The 23,617-nt window shown below is 44.1% G+C and overlaps 2 protein-coding genes across 11 annotated transcripts in view; one reads left to right on the top strand and one right to left on the bottom strand.

The window, feature by feature from the left end:
* SPATA13 (spermatogenesis associated 13) overlaps nucleotides 1-23,617 on the top strand; it is a 159,993-nt gene that overhangs the window by 78,426 nt on the left and 57,950 nt on the right. Inside the window, exon 1 of one of the 10 annotated variants that reach the window (XM_077341709.1) lies at nucleotides 21,723-21,852. The exons of 8 other annotated variants lie outside the window; for them this stretch is intronic. The gene's annotated coding sequence lies outside the window, so the exon portion shown is untranslated. Of the gene's footprint in view, nucleotides 1-21,722; nucleotides 21,853-21,948; nucleotides 22,107-23,617 lie in introns of those variants that run through there. One more of the 10 variants, XM_077341711.1, reaches the window with a different exon arrangement.
* On the bottom strand, nucleotides 13,050-21,526 carry LOC143839552 (uncharacterized). The gene is made up of 3 exons (XM_077341722.1): nucleotides 21,050-21,526; nucleotides 17,227-17,306; nucleotides 13,050-14,045 (listed from the first exon to the last, which is right to left on the bottom strand). Exons 1-3 carry the CDS (start codon nucleotides 21,524-21,526, stop codon nucleotides 14,015-14,017), a joined length of 588 nt encoding a protein of 195 aa, XP_077197837.1. The 3' UTR covers nucleotides 13,050-14,014.

Raw genomic sequence — 23,617 nt, 5'->3', positions numbered from 1 at the left:
GGCAGCAAAAAGGGTTTAGAGGCCGAGGCCTTCCCCTAACATGGGCTCCTGGCTCTGGGTTTCAGAGATCTACTGCCTCTGAATGAGGAGGTTCATTTTACTCAACTTGGCTACTAACCATTGATGGACTGACCCCCTCCATGAATCAGTCTAAGCTCCTTTTAAAGGCATCTGTATTCGCAGCCATCACAATCTCCACTGGCAATAAATCCCACATGAAGTATTTCCTTCCTGTACATATTGCACATCAACTTCATTGAGTGCCCTTGAGTTCTACTATTTGGGGAGATGGAGAAAATGCTCCCTTTATCCACTTTCTCCATCCATAGTTGTAATTGCTGTTGAATGGCAGGCAGTTCTATTCTCTGGGGGCTCCCAGCCATTCAACAGACAGTCCCTGCCTCCAAATGTCACCTGCTTGTGGGGAAGTTCTCCTTTATGTCCCCAAAGGAACTGCGCTCCTTTGTAACTCCCATTCATTTCAGTCGGGCTTTTGTAAGAAGACTTTGCAGTGGATGCTGCCCAAGGGCCATTGCATCTGTCCACGCTCTTGCAAAGTGAAAGAAGGCCCTGTACACAATTCATGATTACTGAAACGACTGTGTGCAGTTGTGTTTAATGTTGTGTTTAATAAACAAAGCAGATACTGTCTCTGAAAATGAGCAATAAAATTAGTAAAAATGTGTTTTCTGGATCATCCACATACTTGGAAAGACTATTTGATTGTACCTTTAATTTTCTTCATGGCATTTCAATATTTTAATGAGGCCAAAACAAAGATTATCAAGAAATAAAGCACACGATTCCCTGCTTCAGCCAACAGGCAAGTTTGTGGCACTGATCTCATTAATCTGAACATGATAATAAGCCAGAAACTCTCTGTGGAGAAAAGCAACAGTTTCATTGGTTATCAATGACATCACAGTAGACCTTTGGCATTCTGGCTGCTTGCTCAGTTAATGGTACATTTCATGTTGTGTTCCCATTATGGATAGAACCATAAAAGAATCAGTCAAAACAAAAGCTCTTTGGTGGCCTCAGCCTACAGTATATGTCTCTACGGTTATTAGTCACAGAATCATGGGACCACATTAATGTGCAACTATATTTTGTTATATTTGGAGCTTAGAGAGGATGACTATTATTCCATTTATACTAGCATCTCTCTGCATGTATGTGTGCAAGTATTTACAATAATATAATAATATATATATACTCATATGTCTAATTCTGAACATGGCCCCCAGTGTGCGGATCAAAAAACCCACATAACAGGGCCAGGTATGGAGTTTCTGCAGATGGGGTCCTGATCCTCCAGTGACTGCAGCTGTTGTTGTAGCCAAGGAAAACCCTTGCATTTGAATGCAGTCAGCCAATGACAAACTCTGCTTTACAATGATCCTGCCTACTTTTCGAAACGTTTACTGGGGACCTGAGGAAGTACTGGTGGGTCCCGTGGTGCTATGAGGGCCAGATTAGAGACCGCTGCATTAAATGGTTGTTCAGTGCCCTCAAGATGTGCTGAAATGGCTTACATGAACTCTTCCACTGGGCTTAAAGTTGGACCAAGGCTAAGCACCTACTGGCATCTGAATGTGCATGTTTGTTGGTTTTATTCAAGACTGTTTTAAAGCACTTGTTCAATGCGCAGGATTTTATCTTGTACGAAATTTTATTATTTTGAGCTGCTCCAAGACTGTTGCCAGAGAGGGATGGCCTATAAACAAACAAGAGCTGTCAGAAGCCTGCAGCAATGACAACCCTCTTACCTTTGGTTTGCTTTTCTTTGCACAAACAACAGAAGTATCATTTCAGCGCTGGAGGATATGGGTATCAGACAGGAAGAAGGCAGGGAAAGAACAGGTTTGCCAAATGGGTTATTATGTGTATATCTGAAACTGATCCCCCCCTCTTGTTTTTGGAGGAAATGACACATGTTGCTCATCTTCCTCATACCAAGGATCTGTCTGGGAATTCACCTTTTACATATGTTCCGTGGATGGGGCCATACAGGCCATCTAGTCCAAATCCCTGCTCTACACAGGATCAGCCCAAAGCATCCAAGAAAAGTGTGTATCCAACCTTTGCTTGAAGACTGCCAGTGAGGGGGAGTTCACCACCTCCTTAGGCAGCCTATTCCACTGCTGAGCTACTCTGACTGTATAAATTTTTTTCCTGATATCTAGCCTATATCGTTGTACTTGTAGTTTAAACCCATTACTGCGTGTCCTCTCCTCTGCAGCCAACGGAAACAGCATCCTGCCCTCCTCTAAGTGACAACCTTTCAAATACTTAAAGAGGGCTATCATGTCCCCTCTCAACCTCCTTTTCTCCAGGCTGAACATTCCCAAGTCCCTCAACCTATCTTAATAGGGCTTGGTCACTTGGCCCCAGATCATCCTTGTCGCTCTCCTCTGTACCCTTTCAATTTTATCTACGTCCTTCTTGAAGTGAGGCCTCCAGAACTGCACACAGTACTCCAGGTGTGGTCTGACCAGAGCCGTATACAATGGGACTATGACATCTTGTGATTTTGATGTGATGCCCCTGTTGATACAGCCTAAAATGGCATTTGCCTTTTTTACCGCTGCATCACACTGCCTGCTCATGTTTAGCTTACAATCCACAAGTTTAGCTTACAATCTTGCTTGGTATCAAACCATTGATTAAAGTTATAAATATATATGCAGTTTGGTGTAGCGGTTAAGAGCGGCAGCCTATAATCTGGAGCTCCAGCTTTAATTCCCCATTCCTCCTACACATCCAGCCAGCTGGGTAACCTTGGGTTAGTCACAGTTCTTTCAGAGCTCTCTCAGCCTCACCTACCCCACAGAGTGTCTGTTGTGGGAAGAGGAAGGATAGGCATTTGTAAGCCACTTTGAGACTCCTTCGGGCCATGGAAAGCGGCACTCATTGTTCTTGATATAATAGGTTGGCTAATGCTCTAAAAATGCAGATATTCAGAAAAATACCCAGTGTACCAAATCTAAAGAGTCCCTATGAAAAGGAGGCATTATGCAGCCTATCCAGAGAGTAGCTTGCAAAAGTGGCTTCTGGAATTCCTCCAACAATCCATTCCAAAGTACTGATGCTGCCTTTGAGGGAACACATGTTGCAGATGAACTATTCACCTGGTGAAAGGGGGCATACTGCTATTCAGAGATACACACAGACACAATGGCAAACTCTGGAGCACATTGGGACTGAGAATACACACCTTCCCCTGGCTCATCCTCATAGCAGCAAACCATGGTTTGTCCTTACACCTGAATTATGCCAAAGCTACCATACAATCACAAAAGGACTGATTAGCTGTTTTAGCAAATAATTATCATACGGCTGAATTTGGATGTTGGGACACAGTTTACTGATTTAACAGAATTAACTTTAGCTTTATATTCTCACTGTTATGATGGTAGTTCATAGTCTGAGGAAGAATGCTTGCACTTAAAAGCTCACGCCCTGAATAAATCTTTGTTGGTCTTAAAGGTGCTACTGGACTCTGATTTTGTTGTGAAACCTCACCCTGAATTTGTTTCTTTACTTTTAGCATCATCTTATTATTACTACCTGTTTCTTCTCCAGCATGGTCAAATTCAATGTCTGAGCTGTTCACAACTTGCACAATATTTAACTTGAGGGATCTGTTATTAACAGAAGCTAAGTATCCCTTTAATAGACAAAGAGTTGTTTTTCCTTGGAGTCCTTTAGCATCTACTCCATTGCATCTGTCATCTTATATTTGGGTAGCAATAATAATTTATGGGCATGTTTTTTGCCATGCAGTCAATTATGCTGAGTTTGCTCTCCTCGCTTTGCTTTTTTGGGGGGGGGAGGAGGTGTTGTCCTGTTTGCTAAGCATGTTTCCCTGAGAGACCTGATGTACTTATTTCCAAGTATGTGTTATCTATTAACTCAGGATTCAAGTCTGTGTTGAGCTGCTGCTAGAAACTGAAGGCTTTCCACTGCTGTATCCCTCAACCCCTAAGCAACAGTGGAGGGTTAATTATCAGAAGCCTAACAAAATTCTTGTGCTCCTAAGTTCATTCTGTAGCTATGTGATATTTCCATCAGGTGAGGAGATCTTTAAGTCAAAATGGTCTGCTAGGGTTATCATATTTTGAAGAGCACAAAAGAGAACATATTTTGAAGAGCAAAATACCACATTTTGAAGAGCAAAAAAGAGAACATATTTCCTGTCTACCTCAAACGAGCGATTAGTATGACAAATCTCATTTTAAATACCTACAAAGCTGTTATAATTGCTGCTAACTAGTACTATTCCCAGCCTTTCAACTCCAAAAAAGGACATTTTCATAAGTTTTTTTAAAGAGTCCCAAAGAGGACAGCTGTTACTGTCAGCCATTAAGAAATCAGCAGAACAGAATTTGAGTCCAATGGTATCTTTAGGACCAACAGGGTATAAAGCCTTCATGTCCATACCTTGAATAAAACTTTGTTAGTCTTAAAGGTGCCATTGGACTGCTTTGAGCCCTCCCAACTCTACAATTGATTAAATAAGTTATTCCTAGCTGCCCTTAGAAATGAATTGCAAATAAAGAATGTAATCAAACATTTCTAGTAATCAGTGTTGTTTTATGGGTGGGATGATAAGTCTTGTAGCACCTTAAAGATGAAACGTTTGTGTGCTAGGGCCTGCTTCATCAGCTGCATGAAGTGGACTTCTACTCAAAGAACCATATAGCTAGGAGAAAGGGGAAATGTTGTGAACAGTGGATTAACAGGCCAAGAAATGCAATAATATAGTCCAGGATAATCTGTGAAAACTCAAAAGTATAATTGGATTAGGAGAATGACCAGGCACAATGGCTGCAATTGCTGATATGAAATTCACCTAGCTATATTAAGAAATGTTATGCCTTAATGCATGAGGGAGGTATCAGGTTATTTCAGAAAGGTGTGTCAAAGTTCAATCGTATTTACTGAAGGAAGCTCAAAGATATTCCTGCTGCAATCATGTAAGGTGCCCATTGCCAGTCTATATATATTAAATCAAATGGTCCCAGAAATTCTGAATGTGTTCTGTCCTCCCCCACCCCTTTGCATGCACACAGATTTTAAAGGGGAAATGCTGCTGTATATCCCATTCTGTCTGTATATTTGCTGCAACAGGCAAAACTGCCTCAAATAATGTGGCTCCTCTTAGATGTGTGCCCAAGGACAGTCAAAGAGACTTCAGTAGGATTCATCCCTTTTGTTCCTCGTTTGAAAGTTAACAGAATGGTATTTTTAAAAGGTCAACATTACAAAGCAGTTCTTCAAAGAGATGAACTCTTTTAACTTTGTAGGGAAATAAAAACAAGCAAATACAAAAGGGGCTGGATATTACTGCAAAGTTCCCCTGGTTCTCTCTCTCTCTCTCTCTCTCTCTCTCTCTCTCTCTCTCCTCTCTAGAAATTATTAGTTTCAGTTGGTCTACTTGGATAAGGTTACCAGATTGTCCCACTTTTGGAGGAACATCTGGGGGCACCTGGTAAATTGTACTTATGTTGAAATTAAATATATATATATATATTTCATATTATATATGAAATTCACCTAGCTATATTAAGAAATGTTATGCCTTAATGCATGAGGGAGGTGTCAGGTTATTTCAGAAAGGTGTGCCAAAGTTCAATCGTATTTACTGAAGGAAGCTCAAAGATATTCCTGCTGCAATCATGTAAGGTGCTCTAAAGAAGAGTACCTACAGGTTACTAGGCACAGGTTACTAGGCACTGTAGATCAATCATCAGAAAGGCCAAAGCTGAGAGTGAGCTAAGATTGGCCAGGGAAGCCCATTGTAACAAGAAAAGATTTTTCAGTTATGTGAGGAGCAAACGTAAAGTCAAGGAGGCAATAGGCCCACTGTTGGGTGCAGATGGACAAACTCTAACGAAAGATGCAGAGAAAGCAGAAAGGCTTAGTGCCTATTTTACATCAGTTTTTTCCCACAGGTCAAAGTGTTTAGGCACATCTAGAGATGGCTGTAGCCAAAGGATAGTGTCTGGGTGGCAGGTTAACATGGATAGAGAGGTTGTCGAGAGGCATTTAGCTGCACTGGATGAGTTCAAATCCCCTGGTCCAGATGAAATGCACCTGAGAGTACTCAAAGAACTTTCCAGAGAACTTGCACAGCCCTTGTCCATCATCTTTGGAACCTCTTTAAGGACTGGAGATGTCCCGGAGGACTGGAAAAGAGCAAACGTTATTCCGATCTACAAAAAAGGGAGGAAGGATGACCCAGGAAACTACAGACCAGTGAGTCTGACCTCTGTTGTGGGGAAGATAATGGAGCAGATATTAAAGGGAGCGATCTGCAAACATCTGGAGGACAATTTGGTGATCCAAGGAAGTCAGCATGGATTTGTCTCCAACAGGTCCTGCCAGACCAACCTAGTTTCTTTTTTTGACCAAGTAACAGGTTTGCTGGATCGGGGAAATTCGGTTGATGTCATTTACTTGGATTTTAGTAAAGCTTTTGACAAGGTTCCCCATGATGTTCTGATGGATAAGTTGAAGGACTGCAATCTGGATTTTCAGATCGTTAGGTGGATAGGGAATTGGTTAGAGAACCGCACTCAAAGAGTTGTTGTCAATGGTGTTTCATCAGACTGGAGAAAGGTGAGTAGCGGGGTACCTCAGGGCTCGGTGCTCGGCCCGGTACTTTTTAACATATTTATTAATGATCTAGATGAGGGGGTGGAGGGACTACTCATCAAGTTTGCAGATGACACCAAATTGGGAGGACTGGCAAATACTCCGGAAGATAGAGACAGAGTTCAACGAGATCTGAACACAATGGAAAAATGGGCAAATGAGAACAAGATGCAATTCAATAAAGATAAGTGTAAAGTTCTGCATCTGGGTCAGAAAAATGAAAAGCATGCCTACTGGATGGGGGATACGCTTCTAGGTAGCACTGTGTGTGAACGAGACCTTGGGGTACTTGTGGATTGTAAACTAAACATGAGCAGGCAGTGTGATGCAGCGGTAAAAAAGGCAAATGCCATTTTGGGCTGTATCAACAGAGGCATCACATCAAAATCACAAGATGTCATAGTCCCATTGTATACGGCACTGGTCAGACCACACCTGGAGTACTGTGTGCAGTTCTGGAGGCCTCACTTCAAGAAGGACGTAGATAAAATTGAAAGGGTACAGAGGAGAGCGACGAAGATGATCTGGGGCCAAGGGACCAAGCCCTATGAAGATAGGTTGAGGGACTTGGGAATGTTCAGCCTGGAGAAAAGGAGGTTGAGAGGGGACATGATAGCCCTCTTTAAGTATTTGAAAGGTTGTCACTTGGAGGAGGGCAGGATGCTGTTTCTGCTGGCTGCAGAGGAGAGGACACGCGGTAATGGGTTTAAACTTCAAGTACAACGATATAGGCTAGATATCAGGAAAAAGTTTTTCACAGTCAGAGTAGTTCAGCAGTGGAATAGGCTGCCTAAGGAGGTGGTGAGCTCCCCCTCACTGGAAGTCTTCAAGCAAAGGTTGGATACACACTTTTCTTGGATGCTTTAGGATGCTTAAGGCTAATCCTGCGTTGAGCAGGGGGTTGGACTAGATGGCCTGTATGGCCCCTTCCAACTCTATGATTCTATGATTCTATGATTTCAATACTATTTTTGTGTTCTATGCGTTCTATGAAACTTTTTGTTGCTCCATATAGACCACATTTTTAATCAAGAACTCCCTCCGTCAATGGTGTCCCGCTTTACCAATGTTAAAATCTAGTCACCTTATTCTTGGATGATGTTGACTGGAACCAAAGAGTTTTGAAAACTACCACATATCCTTTAAATCCTAGCAATTCCTGGCCAATAAAATTGTATAGGTGCCCCAGCCACTACTCAGAATTGTCCCTACTTCCCTTGCAAAGGCAGAACTGCCCAAAGGTGTTGAAGTGGGCCGTCATTCATCTGTTAAAAAATGCCTTCTCTTGATGAAAAGGTTGTAGTCAGTTACCAACCAGTATCAAACATATCTTCTGCTAGAAGCAGGAGGTATAATGGAAAGAATGGGGAGAAAGATCCAGGGTTTCCCTGCTGATATACTACTCTTGATCTTTTTCCAACTGGCTTCCAGTCTGGAACAGTGATGACCTTGGTTGCTCTGGTGGACAATCAACATTTGAGATTAATAGGAATATCCCTGTTATAGTGCTGGATTTGTCAGCTGCCTTCGTCAACACAGTTGGTCAGGTAATGCTATTGCAGCACTTAGAACATGGTGTGTGAATTAAAATGAATGTACTTCAATCATGTCTTCTTGGTTATGGCTTGAAGACTGTGATCAGGGACTTAGGTCTTCCACAAAGTTCAGTGTTATCTCCCACACTCTTTAGCATCTTTAATTTAATGTGGCCTAGTGGCAAGGGGTGTTAGAGTAGGGTCTGAGAGAGTTGCATTCAAATTCCTGTTCTGCTGCAAAGTTTGTTGGGTGACTTTAGGCTGCTCTCTCAGCCTCACCTACCCTTCAGGATCAATAAGAACCCTTTCAATAAATATTTCCAACATAGAAATGGAGATATCATCCGGGGCTTCATAAAGGATGGGCGAGGTAAAAATGCATTAGATAGATCATCCTTCAGAGTGAAGAGTCACCAATTTGTTGAAGCCTCCAAACTATACATCTCTTTAACTAAGCCTCCAGAGGCCGTCATCTCTGATTTAGGCCATTGTCTGATGGATGTGTTTGGATTGAATCCTGAAAATACAGAGGTGATGCTGGATGGTAAGGCCTATAGTTCGCATGATACAGTACTTCCCATACAAGACAGGGTTACCCAGTCTAAATAACTTAAGATATTGTGTGAGGTTTTTCTTTCTTGATTCCATGCATGTGCCTGAGAAACAGGAAGGTGGTAGTGAGAAGCTGATGGGTAATACATTCAGGGAGTAGTACTTCAGAAAGAGAGTGATTAAAATGTGGAATTTGCTGCCAGAGGAGGTAGTAATGGCCTTGGAATAAGCAACTTTGGAATGCAATTAATACATCTACTAGCCTGGGTGACTTAGGGGAACCACCACATTCAGAGACACTAAGCCTTGAATCCCAAAGCCAGGAAGCAACATATGGGGAAGGCCTCAACTTTTGTGCCCTGTTGTTGGCCCTCCAGAGGAACTGTTCGGCCAGTGTGTGAGACAAGTTGTTGAACTAGATGGACTACTGGTCTGATCCAGCAGGGCTCTTCTTATGTTCTTATGTCCCCACACCCACAAAGGAAGACAAGGGGGGAAAGAAATCAGCCAAACTGCAGCTCTGCTATGTCCTGTACCTGGCTAGCATCAGCTGGGAACTGCCTTCCCATGGTTGGGCAAGATACCTCTCTGTCCTGCTGTCCAGGAAACCTGTTAAAGGGGAAATAAGAGATCTAGAATCCTTAATATACCTGCCCTGAATATTCTGTATTTCAGGAAATATACAGTATCCGGATACTAGTTTTCCTGAGAATCCCAAATACCACTCATAGAATCAAAGAATCATAGAATCATAGAGTTGGAAGGTACCTCCAGAGTCATCAAGTCCAACCCCCTGCTCAATGCAGGAACTCACAATTGCCTGCCCACCCATGGTGACCCCAATTTCATGACCAAGTAATCCCCCCACCAAAAATCTCCAGAATCCAGCCTGGCCTGGAGGAAATTCACCTACCATCCCACAGTGGCAATTAGCAATTCTCTGTGTGTGCAAGGAAGGGCCACAAGAGACAAACAATGGCACATCCCTTCCTGCTCACCCACTCACAATCTGCCGAAATTAATAAAATCATCATTTCTGTCAGATGACTATTTAGCCTCTGCTTAAAAATGTCCAAAGAAGGAGAACTCACTACCTCCTGAGGAAGCCTGTTCCACTGAGGAACTGCTTTGTCAGGAATTTCTTCCAGATGTTCACTCCTGATACCTGAATGGACTAAAAAAAAACCCTGATAAAGTATATTTCTGACATATATCCAGAATGGATAAAGCCGAGAGCACATCTCTAATCCAATGTCATGGAATTGGTAGGAAAGAAGTGGATAAAATGAATCTTGGATGTTCATGAGATATATGTAAACCTATGATATTTGCAGGACTGGTGTCTTATCATAACGTGGACACCCAATGTAGAACAAGGCTAGTGTTCAGGGCTGTAGGGAATTCTTTCTGCTGAGTCAGCTAAATACAAAGTAAACCCTGGAGGCAAAGAGGTAGAATAGGAAATGCGAGCAAATTAAGAGTGGGTAAATTGGCTAATACATCAGCTAGACCTTTTCATCTGCAGGAAGTTAGATTTACTGGGCTGCTGCTTTAAAGAAACCAGGGATGTAGGTGGAAGTTTGTATAAACAGAGGAGGCCCTTATTAACAAAGCAGTGCTTATCAGACTGTTTTGCTGAAACATTACAGCAAACATTAGTTTCCTTTTTAGAGGACGTGGGACATACAGGATTCCAGGTAGCCAACACGCTTTTGGGGGAGGCAGTTATTAAAGCAATTAATCACCAAGTGATAATGTGGTTTGTTATCAGTGTTGCCTTCTGTAAGCTCTACTAAGTTTGCACAATATAGGCTCCAAGCCTATGCATCAAAATTGCCATAACAAACATTTATATATCCAGCATCTAAATACTTAGTTGTTTACCTGGGATTTTAATGATTGCCAGCTTCCTTTTCTTATCCCCCTGCCTGGCACGTATTTCTCACTCTATTATCCCCATGATTTCAACCTATCACTCTCTATCTTCTCTGGTCAGCTGACATCATTTCCTGGTGCCTTGAAGCATGAAATATATTTCAGTGGTACCTCCACGGTCAAAAAGTTGAAAAAGGCCGAGTGCAGAATCCAGGTTGCACATAAGAGAGCTCCTTTTTAAGACTGCCAGCTCACAAACCAAGACCTCTTGTGTGATTCAAAGAATCTTCAGCTGCCTTTTCTTCTGCTGGAATTATAACATATCCACATTCTCCAGGTTTTATTCATTTACTTGGGTCATTTATACCTCACCTTTCTCCCCAGTGGAGACTCAAAAGTGCCTTTCAGCATTCTCCTGTCCTCCATTCAATACTCACAAACCCCAATGGAGATGTGGGGGGTTCCCCTGATACCCGGGTCTCCCCCCCCCTCGCTGCTGATCAGCTGGCTAACAGGGGGACTTATCTGGAGAAAGAGAAGGGCCCAGACCTTGTGGCTGGTGTCTCACAGGAAGTGATTTCATCCAGGTGATGCTCTGGTATTTGGGGGAGAAACTCTGTTAGAAGCTGGCTTTACCATAGGACCCCCCCACCCCAAATACTAGATTATTGCTTGGATGTTGTTGGTCTGATGATGTCATTTCCCATGCAATGCCAGCAATGAGGCCTGGGCTCCTAGATGTCGCCTGTCTCCCAAAGGACAACTTCCTCCTCCCCCCGCTACTCTGGAAGACAGGCGACATCTAGGAGCACCATGACAGCGTAGGTCAGAAATCTGCAGCAGGAGCAAGAAGGAATCGGTGCAAATTGCCACTCCTTTCCCATGTGTGGAAACTCTCCACTGGATAGGAGCCAAGCCGTCTTTGACCAACCGTTGAAGGGAATGTAGCCCCTTCCCTATACCTCGGCACAATGGGCATTCAGAAAACATATGCTGCTGTCGAAAGCATGATGCTGAAATATGATTACTTTGATTTATTAGGACTTTATAAAAATAGTGTTCCTCAGTAAGTATTCCTGGAGCCAGAGAGCACCGAGAAGAGACTGCTATGGCAACCATTTAACATACGAGTTAATCTGCAAACTGGAAGTGTTCATTTGAGGACTCGGAGAGCGGCTGCTAAATGGAAATATTTAATCCATTGAATTCCAGAAGGGCTTTTGAATAAATTAATCATATTTTTCTTGGTTCGGTGTAGCTGTTGGGATAATGTCCCAGTTACCTGGGACTGCTTGCGGTATTGGTCTAGTTTTTCTCTCCAGTTTGCTGTAGTTTTATTCCAGAAATGCTCCCAGTGTATTATATGAGGGGAAAAATTCTTACAGATTTCACCAATAGTTTATAATGAAAGGCTTTTATATGTGCCTCATCTGTGCTCAGAAAAGTTACTAACTGCTGACTTGAAGATAGATTCAAGTGGATAGCCGTGTTGGTCTGAAGCAGTAGACAGATTTAGAGTCCAGCAATACCTTTAAGCCCAACAAAGTGTTTTTCAGGGATGAGTTTTCGTGTGCATGCCTACTTTCTCAGATACCATGTCCTGGAATGGAAGTAATGAGCTCAAATATATAGGTAGAGTGTGAGTAAATTTGTTCTGCTTCCAAGACGCACATTCTGTGAAGCACTGCTTCCACGCAATTTGTGATGGTTTTATTTGGAGTGGACCCTGGTTCACTGTTTCTCATACATAATATCTCAGGGGCTTAACTAGAGGAAGAGCTGAAAAGATTGATGGGTGTGCTTGTCAGTCAGAACAAGAGAATCAGGTTTTTGTTATTGCTTGAAAGCAGGTTTTACTGGTATTACTATGAAGATCCAACAGGGATGTTCTTATGTTTTTTATGTAAAGATGCAGAAATTGATATATTCACTCAATATGTGTGTTTATGTGTGTTCATGAGTGTGCATGGGCCACAATGGATCAATTCCATGCACTAATTCAAACTGAAATACAGAGGCAGCAATAATACTTCAATTACATAACAATAATTAAGAGCCTCTTGTGGCACAGAGTGGTAAGGCAGCAGATATGCAGTCTGAAAGCTCTACCCACGATGCTGGGAGTTCAATCCCAGCAGCCGGCTCAAGGTTGACTCAGCCTTCCATCCTTCCGAGGTCGGTAAAATGAGTACCCAGCTTGCTGGGGGGTAAACGGTAATGACTGGGGAAGACACTGGCAAATCTCCCTGTATTGAATCTGCCATGAAAACGCTAGAGGGCGTCACCCCAAGGGTCAGACACGACCTGGTGCTTGCACAGGGGATACCTTTACCTTTACCTTTAATTCACATAACAATAATAATTCAATCACATAATAACAAGAAATATCAACATCTTTTCAACCAGGTCCCCCCCATACAATCTTGATCAGCACACAGTCCAAATTCTGCATCAAAGAGTTTTCTGAACATGGCTGCTGGTCGGTGTCCTCTGAAAGGCTTTGTCTAATGCATACACATATCTTTCCCAAACCCGGTCTTCTGAGAGTTCAGTGCCAGGGATGGGAACTGGGGCTTCATTTATGTCAAACGTATTTAGCCTGCATAGAGGCATATCTGGCCTCACCCCCTGCCTCATGCCTCTGTGCAACTGCCAAGTTATATGCACCATGCAAACATGGAGAGGACATGCCTGCGTGTATGCCCCCTTCCTGTGAAGCGCTGATCATGGGGAGGGGGCATTCAGGCAAGAGTTTCTTCTGTGAGTGCACACCTCGCAGACAACTTGACAATCCTGCAAAAGCATAAGCTCACTTGTGCTCATTTTATCATCTTGGTGAGTCAGTGGCCTATTATGGAGTGGTGATAGTTACTGATATGTTATTTTTTTATCAGACTTATTTTTTTGCTTTCTTACTTTGCTGCCAGGGAGGGCAAAGCTGGGACAATAGGATGGATAGCTTGCAAGAACAGGCCTGTGAAAAGTCAACGAGAATAGGCAGCACAGCCTCAACATAAATAAACAACAGAAACAAGTGTGGCATAGATCTCTTCAGGAATACGGTTTGAATTGGTCTTTGGGAGTTAAAAGGGAGCTTTAATGAAATTTACAGAAATAACTTCAGAGCTGTTGTAGAAGATTCAGAACTAGAATAAAGCTGTGGTATTTCTCCTGGGGTCCTTCTGAAGCTTATTGGAGATTCCTCAAGTGAGAAGCATACCTGATAGAAATCTTGCCCTTCTCTACGGATCTTTTCTTGCTGCACATGGCCATGGAGGAGCACTGGGAGTACTCTGCAGGACATTCTTAGTTTGCAGGCAGGCAAATGAGCCTGGCCAGTGAACACTCTAGAACATTTCCTGGAATATTCTGGAGAGTAAATGTAGGAGCTGTCATTCTTGTTCCTTTTGCACTTTGTGGAACCTGAAGTTGCAGAAAAGGATGAATGGCTAGCTTTGAGCATGGACCATGGAGCTTATTCATGCATGCAACTATTCAACCCTATAACCCCTTTCGCTTCACCCTTTTGCACATGTGAAATTGCCCCATCAGGGAAACAGGTGCAACTCAAACCATGTTGAACATCTCACTAATACCAGTAGGACTCAAGTAAAAAAAAAAATGAACACTGGGTTTTAGCGGGTTTTAATGTGCCCTTTTGCTGTGTCTTTCCGTACACATCAATTGTCTAGAGCCTTTCAACATGACAACCACAGAGGCAGCTAAGGTAACCAGCGTCTTACCAAATTCATGTGGGTATTTTTCTTGCATCAGGCAAGATCAGTTATGCTGTTGTGAAAACTTCTGTTGCTGCAGTGTTAGAAGAAAGGGGGAAATCTTTCAGAGCTTTTTAAAAAGTTCATATAGTTTGTGAGTTAAACGTGAGTATTGCTTGGTGTAGCAGTTTAAAGTGCCTTGAAGATTGCTTTATGACCTTGGACAGTTACTCTCTCTCAGCCCAGCCTACCTAACAAGGTTCTTTTTGTGAGGATATAATTGAGAAGACTGGAACATAGAATCATAGAGTTGGAAGGGTCATCCTGGGTCATCTAGTCCAACCCCCTTCACTATGCAAGACACTCACAACCCGCATGCCACCAAGAGCTCCTTGGAGAAAGGATGGGAGAAAAATGCCCTAAATAAATGTCTGAATTAAATGGCTAAAATAAAAAGCAAAAATATGTCCAACAGATTTTATTAGAAAAGCACTTTATCATTATAACACTTTAACTCAGAATTCTGAGCAGAATATGAATAATTAACTTAATCACTTCAATCATTTCATGTAAACAAAAATTAGTGGTCCATCTGATTTGTAAATAAAAATTTAATAAAACATGATTTGCTAGGCAGAGAACTGGTCTAGCCTTTGAAACATAGGGGTTCTACAAGCAATTTCATATATGCTTTTAACAGTGAAACGTTTAACAGTATAGAAATCTGTAGATTATGTGGGGTCAGGACAGAAACAGTGGGTGGTACCCAAAGGTTATCTTCCACCAACAGGAAGGGGTCTTGCTTTCAACAGAAGAATTGCTACTGCTTAAAAAGGGTATCATTCCAAACAGTGAAAGGTTCTTCTATGACCAAAAGCGCATATTTGGATTCATCCCATATTTTTTTTTTGTATCTTGCAATGCTGTTATGAACCAGGGGATCATGAGATAGGACAGTTCTTTTTAAAAAATACACTTGCTGAATCAGGCCGAAGGTTCATAAAATGCAGGACTTGTTTCATACTAAAGAACTAATCTGATGTTTCTGGGAAGTTCATAACCAGAGCATTAAAGTAATGACTGTTTCTTGTTTATATTCAGCAACTGATAACCAGAGAGATACAATCTCCTGTGCGTAGATATCGCAAGTTAACTATCACTGCTAATACGGAAGATGTTTGTTTCATCCTTTTACAAGCCATTAGAAAGCAGATTCATCAGAATCGTGGCAGCTGATGAATGGGACCACCTGCTTTTCCATAGCTTATTTGTAGTGCCGCTCTGACAGTGTGGGGACTTTGTGGCTCCTTTCCTTTATGTCAGGGGTAGTCAACCTGTGGTCCTCCAGATGTCCATGGACTACAATTCCCATGAGCCCCTGCCAGCATTTGCCTTATGTGAACAGATGAGCTACTTGGGGGGGGGGACAAACAGATGAGAGGGGCACAAACAGATGAGCTACTTGGGGGGGGGCACAAAGAAGATGTCAATGCTGTGCTAAGCAGAGATGCCCTCTCCTAAGTCCATTGAAGCAAAGGATTTAGAAAAGGCACTTCCACATCCCAAACCCAACTGACCTCCCTATGGGTTCTTGTTTAGAAAGTTATTATTGCACTGTTAACTGTTATAATATCGTTACTCAATTTTGGTTCCTACTGTTATGGTTGTTATTATGATTGCAATGCATATCCCTATGTTTTATGTAAACCGCCCACAGCCTTATGGGAGGGCGGTAAGGTAAAGGTATCCCCTGTGCAAGCACCGAGTCATGTCTGACTCTTAGGGTGTTTTCATGACAGACTCAATACGGGGTGGTTTGCCATTCCCTTCCCCAGTCATTACCGTTTTACCCCCCAGCAAGCTGGGTACTCATTTTACCGACCTCGGAAGGATGGAAGGCTGAGTCAACCTTGAGCCGGCTGCTGGGATCGAACTCCCAGCCTCATGGACAGACAGCTTCAGACAGCATTTCTGCCGCTTACCACTCTGCGCCACAAGAGGTGCATGGGAGGGCAGTATAGAAATATAATAAATATAATAAATAAACAAACAAATAAATTCACCTTAGCTTTTTAAAGCCAAAACAAACAACAACGACAAAAACCCTGGTTATAGAAAGTTAGTGAAAAGAAAAATTTAAAAAACCATCAACACATTCACGTTTTGTCTTTTTCTTCTTTTTTACATTAATGGTTTCTCTCCCGTGTTTTTGAATAGTGAATCATAAAGAGGGGGAGTGGGGAAGGTAGAGTTGTAGTCTTCGTAATTGGGAACAGGAAATTTTCTTTATGTTTGTGGACAATGATCTTTTTATGAGAAACAGCTCTTCTGTATTGTGAAGGATCTCTTTACCAGTCTTGCTGCTTGAATAACGCCTCTTGAGGATGGCAACAAAATAATAGCATCGAGATAGTCTCAATGAGGATAGAAATAGCTTTCTACCAGATTGAAAGGCCCAGGCCATCATTAAGTGACAGGCAGCTGCAATGGTGTAGGTTGGTGGGCATAAAACAGCCCCATTAGAACATAATGGTAACTTGGTACACAGAGATCCTGTTTCTTAGATTACATCATTCTACTGAGCTATTGTTCCTCAACTTAAATTACATCTCAGTGCCAAGTGGAGTGGAGTGGATTCTATGCAATGGGCTCTCTCCAAACGTGAAGGAACGTGTGACTGATAACATTGAAATCTGTATTGCTATTTGTAGGAGTGAAATCTGCATCCTTTTTGGCATTACATAGTATTAGGGACAAATTCTTGTCTGTTGTTTTTTTTGTGTTAAACAATTCCCCCCCCCCCGGGATTCCGCTCTGCTCTCTCCATCCCAATCGCTTCTAGCTACATCTGCCTCTTTACACCCCCCCCCAAAAAAAAAGTATCTCACCTTGTGGAAAAATGTTGTATACTATTAATCTTCACAGCAGGTTGTTCAGCTTCCTTGATAGTAAAGATAGCCAGCCAGAACTGATTGGAAACAAGAGAATGTAACCTCATTGCCTGTTTTAAAGAAATGTTAAAACCTGCATAAATGTTGGAACCATGGATAAATTTCCCCCATTTTTTTCAGAAATGTTGAGGGGGTGGGGGATTAAACAGACAGTTTATTAACCCTAAACTTAAGCACTATATCAGTGGTAAATGGTGGTGGTGATTCATGCAAATTATCAATATCCGGTAAACACATTACTATTTTTACAATAAATTTTATTAAAGCTTTTTAAAGACAATCTAACAAAAACTAAAGAAAAAAGAAAGGTAGAAAAGTAGGAAAAAATTATGAAATTTTCAGTTTTCTCCAGAGCAAATACATGTAAAACACAAACATCACTTATTCCAAAGTTGCAAACATAAAAACAAAAAGCCATTTTTCTATTTTCTAATAATTTCCCCCCTCTTAATCATGAAATCCACAGATCATTTCAATTTTTTCTGTTTCATGCAGAAATGGTTTCCAGTCAGCCATAAATACTATTATTTGTCTTTTCTTTGATCAAAGAAGTAAGCTTCCCATCTCTGTATTACTCGTTTCCTTCTTAATGTGTCTTTGTCTTTAGACATAAAACTTCCCACATATTCCTTTCCCACCCCCCCTCACATTAGTATAAAAACTTCAGTCTGTAATCCTTCTCATTCCTTGTCACATGCACGTTAAATTGCTTTGAACCAAAGATTTACAGTTCTAAGAGACTCTTTTCATTTTGTTGCTTTAAATACTTGGGAACGTCATAACCAAACAGTTACTAATAATTCTGTCTCTCTGTCAATCTGGAATTTGTTCTGCAAGCTTTTGTTGCTGTTATTGTTTATAAATATCTACACTTGAGGCTTTCACACTTTATACTGTCAGCAGAGGCACTGGCTAAATGATCTCTTTTATTTTCGACTAGGGACTAACTAATAGCTAAAAAATGACTGTAGGGCAGTTTTTAAAAACTACCTTGAAAAGCAGGATTTTTTGAGGGAGGGGGCATTTTTTATTTCTCAGTCATTCTTCTTACTTTGCTCCTACGCAGTGTTAGGTACACATAAACCCAGTGAATTCCACACTGCATAGGATCAGGTCATCTTAATTTTGAAATTAATATAGGGCTGGTTCAAATAAGTAATGAAGGAATTCTACCACAAATGGAAAGTCAGAGTCTAGTAGCCCTTTAACCTTTTGATAGATCTTATGTTTTAAATAGAAAGACAATTACTGGGATCCCATGAATGATCTCTGTGGGTTGGGAGGGGGTGATTTTTGCTGATTTCCTCTTCTGACCCTCTACAGCAGTGGTCCCCAACCTTTTTATCACCAGGGACCGGTCTACGGTTGACAATTTTACTTAGGCCTGGGGAGGGGGTAGTCTTTTGCCTAGAGAGGGCGCCGCCTGAGCCCCCGCTCCACTTGCTTTCCCGCTGGCACTCCTGGCTTCCTGCCGCCCGCTGGGGGGTGCTGCTAGCAGCACCTGTGCAGTGCCGTACTGAGGGGGAGCCCCAGCCATGGTGGCTACTAGAGAGCACCAAAGGTGAGCCAGCGGCAGAGTGGCAGGGCAGCCCCCGAGACAGCAGCTGGGGAGGAGGACGAGGAGGAGCTGCGGCCTGGTACCGACTGATCTACGGACTGATAACGGTCCCCGGACCGGGGGTTGGGGACCACTGCTCTACAGGAGTGGTTCTCAATGTAACTGATGGCGTGATCCCCTTTGGGTTGTTGAGACGGCCGCAGTGGCGGCGGCATGGCAGCCTCAGCAACCCATAGGGTCATAGGGTTGTGTGCTCTGGCATGCTGGTGATCACGGAAGTCTGAGGCGGCCAGAGGATGGGAGGGGTACTGGCACCACATCAGCCGGCACCCGCATGCAAGTGCAGAGCTTTGCGCCTGCGTGGAGACATTGGCTGGCACTCCGCTGGCGCTCCTCTCCTCCACGCTGGCTAACTCGGGCTTCCGTGATCGCCAAAGCAGCTGTGCGCAGCAATCGCTCCATTAGGAAGGCGTCAGCACGGCAGTGGGGGGAGGGGCGACCCCTGGGAAAAGGGTCGATTGACCCCTCTAGGAGAGAGCCACTGCTCTACAGGGTCCCATCTCACCTAGGACTGCATGGCAGGAGGGAGGAGATAAAGGGATGTTATGTGGATTGAAATTCCATCTATCTGTATTAACTTTAATTAGATCCAAGGCACTCTGGTACAGTGGTTAGAGTGTTGAAACAGGAAGGATGGGAGGGGGGCTTAGCTTAAAAAATATTAACAATGGTCACTGCGTAATCATGAGCCGGTCACTCTGTTCAGGTTAGCTTAGCTTACTGTGCTATTTAAAACATCTATGTACAGTATCTTTCAGTTTACACACAAGGTTTTTCACAACACAATGCATAACATTTGCTAATTAAAATACCAGCTAGATCAGTGGTTCTGAACCTTCCTAATGCCGCGACCCTTTAATACAGATCGTCATGTTGTGGTGACCCCCAACCATAAAATGATGCAAGTGTTCTTTCACAGAAATTAAACTGAAACTGATCAAAGGCACGAAGATCTATTGTTCATGATTGTATATAAATGGGTTATAAATTGTATATAAATAGGCGCCCGCCTTCAGGACCGGCAACAGTGGTGATGCCCCCCCCCCCGAGCCAAGCTGCTTGCCCTGCCGCAACCCCTGTGAAAGGGTCGTTCAGCCCCCAAAGGGGTCCCGACCCCCAGGTTGAGAACCACTGAGCTCCAAATGAAAGAGCTCCTGACTGCAGCTGGACAGGGCAGGGGAGATCGGGAGTTAACGCCTATGAATAGCCATCTTTTATGTATTGGAGTTTTTATAGGATGGGTTGTTTTATTCTTTTATTGTAAACCACTGTGAGTCTCTGAGCGCCACGGTATATAAGTTGAAATATAAATACCACTTTGGTGTTTGGAGTAAACACCAAAAATGGCAAGGGATCCTTGGAAAGATTCCTAAAGGAAGCTTCGTTTGCTTGTCAGTTCCAGTACTGGTACATCTTGAAATCTATTTTGTGTCCAACATTGTCTAATCCAGGGATGGGAGTCTGTGGGAGCTCCAGAGGGGGTCTGTGGCCTTTCCCCTCCTGCCTTAATAAACTCAGCCACAAGCTAGGGAGCCCGTCATTTTCATTGCTCCCCCTCCTCCTTCCCAAACCTGAGTTCTCTTGTGGTTCTGTGCCTGGAAGGGGGCCAGCTGACATCACCTGGGGGTTCCTTGAAGCCTGAAAAATTATTTCAGGGGCTCCTCCATGATAAAAAGGTTGCAAAATTCCCATAAAGCAGCTTGTTGGGCTAGGCAACCCGGTTTTGCCGTAACAGGGCTGTGGCAAAAATTTTGGATGCCCTGGCTTCAACAGGACGGTGGAATTACAGAGTGGGATTAGTGAGACCCATGCCTATGTAGTCCAGGTCCGTTGGGTCATCGGAATTTCTAGGTAAGTAAAGTAAATTTCTAGGTAAATAAAGAATTTCTAAGTCAATATCCCCCTGAAGATGAAGGCCTTCCTCATGATGCCCTAACCCCCCTCCCACCCACCCACCCACCCACCCACCCACTCACTCACTCACTCACTCACACTTTTTGTCTTTTCCACCGGCCTGAAGAGTACCAGGGACCTCAAAACGATTTCCTCCATGTTATGACACAGTTTACTAATCTTCCACTAATTTACTTTCGCCTTATATCAGTACTCTTATGATCCTTATTCAGTTTCGAGTGCACGCACCGGAAAGCTCGCGCCTTGAACCAATCCTTGTTGGCGTAAACAAGGACCGCACTCTGATTTCGGGGCCCTTCCCGTGTGTCGTCGTGAGTGAACCAGGCGGCGGCGGGGCTGACCGGCCGCTGCTGCCCGGGGCGTCTCCCCGCGGAGCGACCAGCGCCCGTTTCCAAACCAAACCGGCGTCGCCTTCCCGCCCCTCAGCGCTTCAATTCGAGCGCCACCTCCGTGTTCGCCCGAAGGAGGCGGGGAAGCGACGCTTCGCCCTCGCGGTCGCCGGCTTTGGAGATGCAAACGGCCCGCGCTGCGCCGGGGAGGCTTCGCTCGCTCTGTGCCCGGCTGCCCCCTGTTGCGGTCTCGTGCGGAGAGAAGGCGCGGGCGGGCAGGAGCGGCTCGGGTTTCCCTCCGGAGAAAGGGCGAAGTTAGCAAAGCCCTTTCCACGCCGCCCTTCCCCGGGACGACGGGTCCGCCCGCACCCGCCATGCCGCGCCAGAGCCCAGGCGCCTCGCCCTCCGCGCCGGCAACTTTCCTCCTTCCCCTCCCGCTCAGGCGCTCCCGCGGCGGCTCTCGCTTGCGCCTCTGGGCTCTCCCCGCCCCTCTGTTCCGGTGGCTGCCATAGTGATGTGTGGAAGCGGATTAGTGTACACTCCGGGGAACAGCCGCCGCCGCCACAGGAGGAGTCTGTGGAGCCAGTTTCTCTTCCTCCTCCCGCGTTGGGGGCCCCGGGCTGCCCCTCCTCCCGATGGTGCGCGGCATCTCGCCGGCTGCAAAACACCGGCGCGCAGGAGTTTCTGCCAGCTTTGCAGCAGGTAAAACGGCGGCCAGGGTTTGTTGGGAGGGGGCGAGCGCCTCGGGTCCCTCCGCACCCCCGCCCCCCTTTTGTGGGAGGAGATGAGGAAGGGAAGCGCTGGGGAGCTCAGCAGGTGCCGCTTGGCCGGAGGGGCGTTTCCAGCCCGCTGCACTTTGGAGCCCCAAGAGATGAGGGACCCTTTGCCGGCTGGGGGGCCCCAAATGCCTGGGAAGCGGTTTTCAAAAACACGGCAAGACCCTTCCTAAAGCAGAGGTTAGTTGCTTGCCGGTTGGCGCCACTGTTATTTCAGCGATGGGGCTGTGCAGCCTTTATAATGCAGTGGGTGGGTCTGGAGAGGCTTTTGTTTTCTTTCTCTTTCACAACTTTCACCCCCCCCACCCTGTTTACCTTTTGCCCTTGAGAAGGGTGTGATTTTTTAGTGTAATGTTTATTGTGAAAGCCATCGGCTTGACCCAACTCCTCTCAATTTGAGCATCTAATCAGGCTTCGAGGAATGTAGGTTTGAGGGGAATTGTGGAATCTGAAGCCTTTTCCAGTTATCTGGAGACTGAAGTATTGCTCTGAGTCCTTTTTATTGCAGCCACCGCCAACTTGTAAATATTTAGGTGGAAGGCATGCAGTAGTGTGAGGAAATTGTTCAGCTTGCAGCAGGGTGGGTTAATCTGTGAATAAATAGAGTGGCATGGCGGGAGGGGGAATTTGAGTGACATATGAAGTGTCTCTCTACCAAAGCCACTGCAACACAACAGTGTTCTTTGGATGAAAAACTATCAAATCCATACATAAGTTTGTGAATTAACGTTTTGAGTCCAGGTTAAATGGTGAAAGGGAGGGTATTATAAATTCCAGGTGGTTGTATCATGCCCACATTACATATTGCTGATGCAATACATTTGACTTCAGGGAATGGAAACAGGACTGGAAAGCTTAATAATTGCTTAAATTTTCAGACCTCCGTGTGAAATGTTAATGTGTAGCTTGTTTGCGTCCACCGTTTTTACTTTTGGTCTCTTTCATATAGTTTCTACTATTCATTAAGCCAGAGGTAGTCAAACTGCGGCCCTCCAGATGTCCATGGACTACAATTCCCATGAGCCCCTGCCAGCATTCGCTGGCAGGGGCTCATGGGAATTGTAGTGCATGGACATCTGGAGGGCCGCAGTTTGACTACCCCTGCATTAAACTGTGGGCTGTGATTGAAATGTGCTGTTTAAAGCTTGTGAGCTTCCCAGCTTCCTATTGTTGCACTACCTCTTCACAGCAGCTATTAGGGGAGGGGGGCTGTTCCTTTTACAAATTAGCTTAGACGGTTCACATGATCAAAAGGCTGCTCTCCAATGAGAAACTTTGATCCTGCAAGAGTGATTTATGTGCAAATCACTTTGCTGGATGCTTCCCATGTCCGTTTATTGTGGAACAAAGTCTCTTGCATCCACCCTGGAACTGTGCATTCCGGAGTCCTTGGCGGATCAAGTCCACATACATATTACCTGACAGATGGTCATTCTAATTGGGTGTGAATCCTGATTCCCTTCCTCCTCCTTTCCTCAGTAGGTGGTAGGGGCTGTCAGAATCTGTTGACACAAAAAGAGGTGCTTGTGGCAAAGTGACAAATAAGTTGCTTAAAATTCCATGGACCAAAGATAACAGACTTCAGTTAGGTCTTTTGCAGTACAGTTCCTAAACAGAATTACTTTTTAAAATTCGTGGACTTGTTTGGGTTTAGAAGGATACAACTTTGTTTAGGATTGCGTGGTTAGAAA

The sequence above is a fragment of the Paroedura picta genome, chromosome 6 (assembly GCF_049243985.1).
Source record: "Paroedura picta isolate Pp20150507F chromosome 6, Ppicta_v3.0, whole genome shotgun sequence".
Taxonomy (NCBI): Eukaryota; Metazoa; Chordata; class Lepidosauria; order Squamata; family Gekkonidae; genus Paroedura; species Paroedura picta.
Note: the sequence above shows the minus strand (reverse complement) of the source record. Positions and strands in the feature narration are given on the sequence as shown.

Excerpts from the sequence above, each read along its gene's own strand:
- LOC143839552 (XM_077341722.1), bottom strand. The coding sequence starts at position 21,526 with ATGGCGGGTGCGGGCGGACCCGTCGTCCCGGGGAAGGGCGGCGTGGAA. Across the intron at positions 17,307-21,049 it reads TTCAAGGCGCGAGCTTTCCG|TTCTGGCTGGCTATCTTTAC; the intron begins GTGCGTGCACTC and ends GTTTCCAATCAG. Across the intron at positions 14,046-17,226 it reads ATACAACATTTTTCCACAAG|GTTCCACAAAGTGCAAAAGG; the intron begins GTGAGATACTTT and ends CTGCAACTTCAG.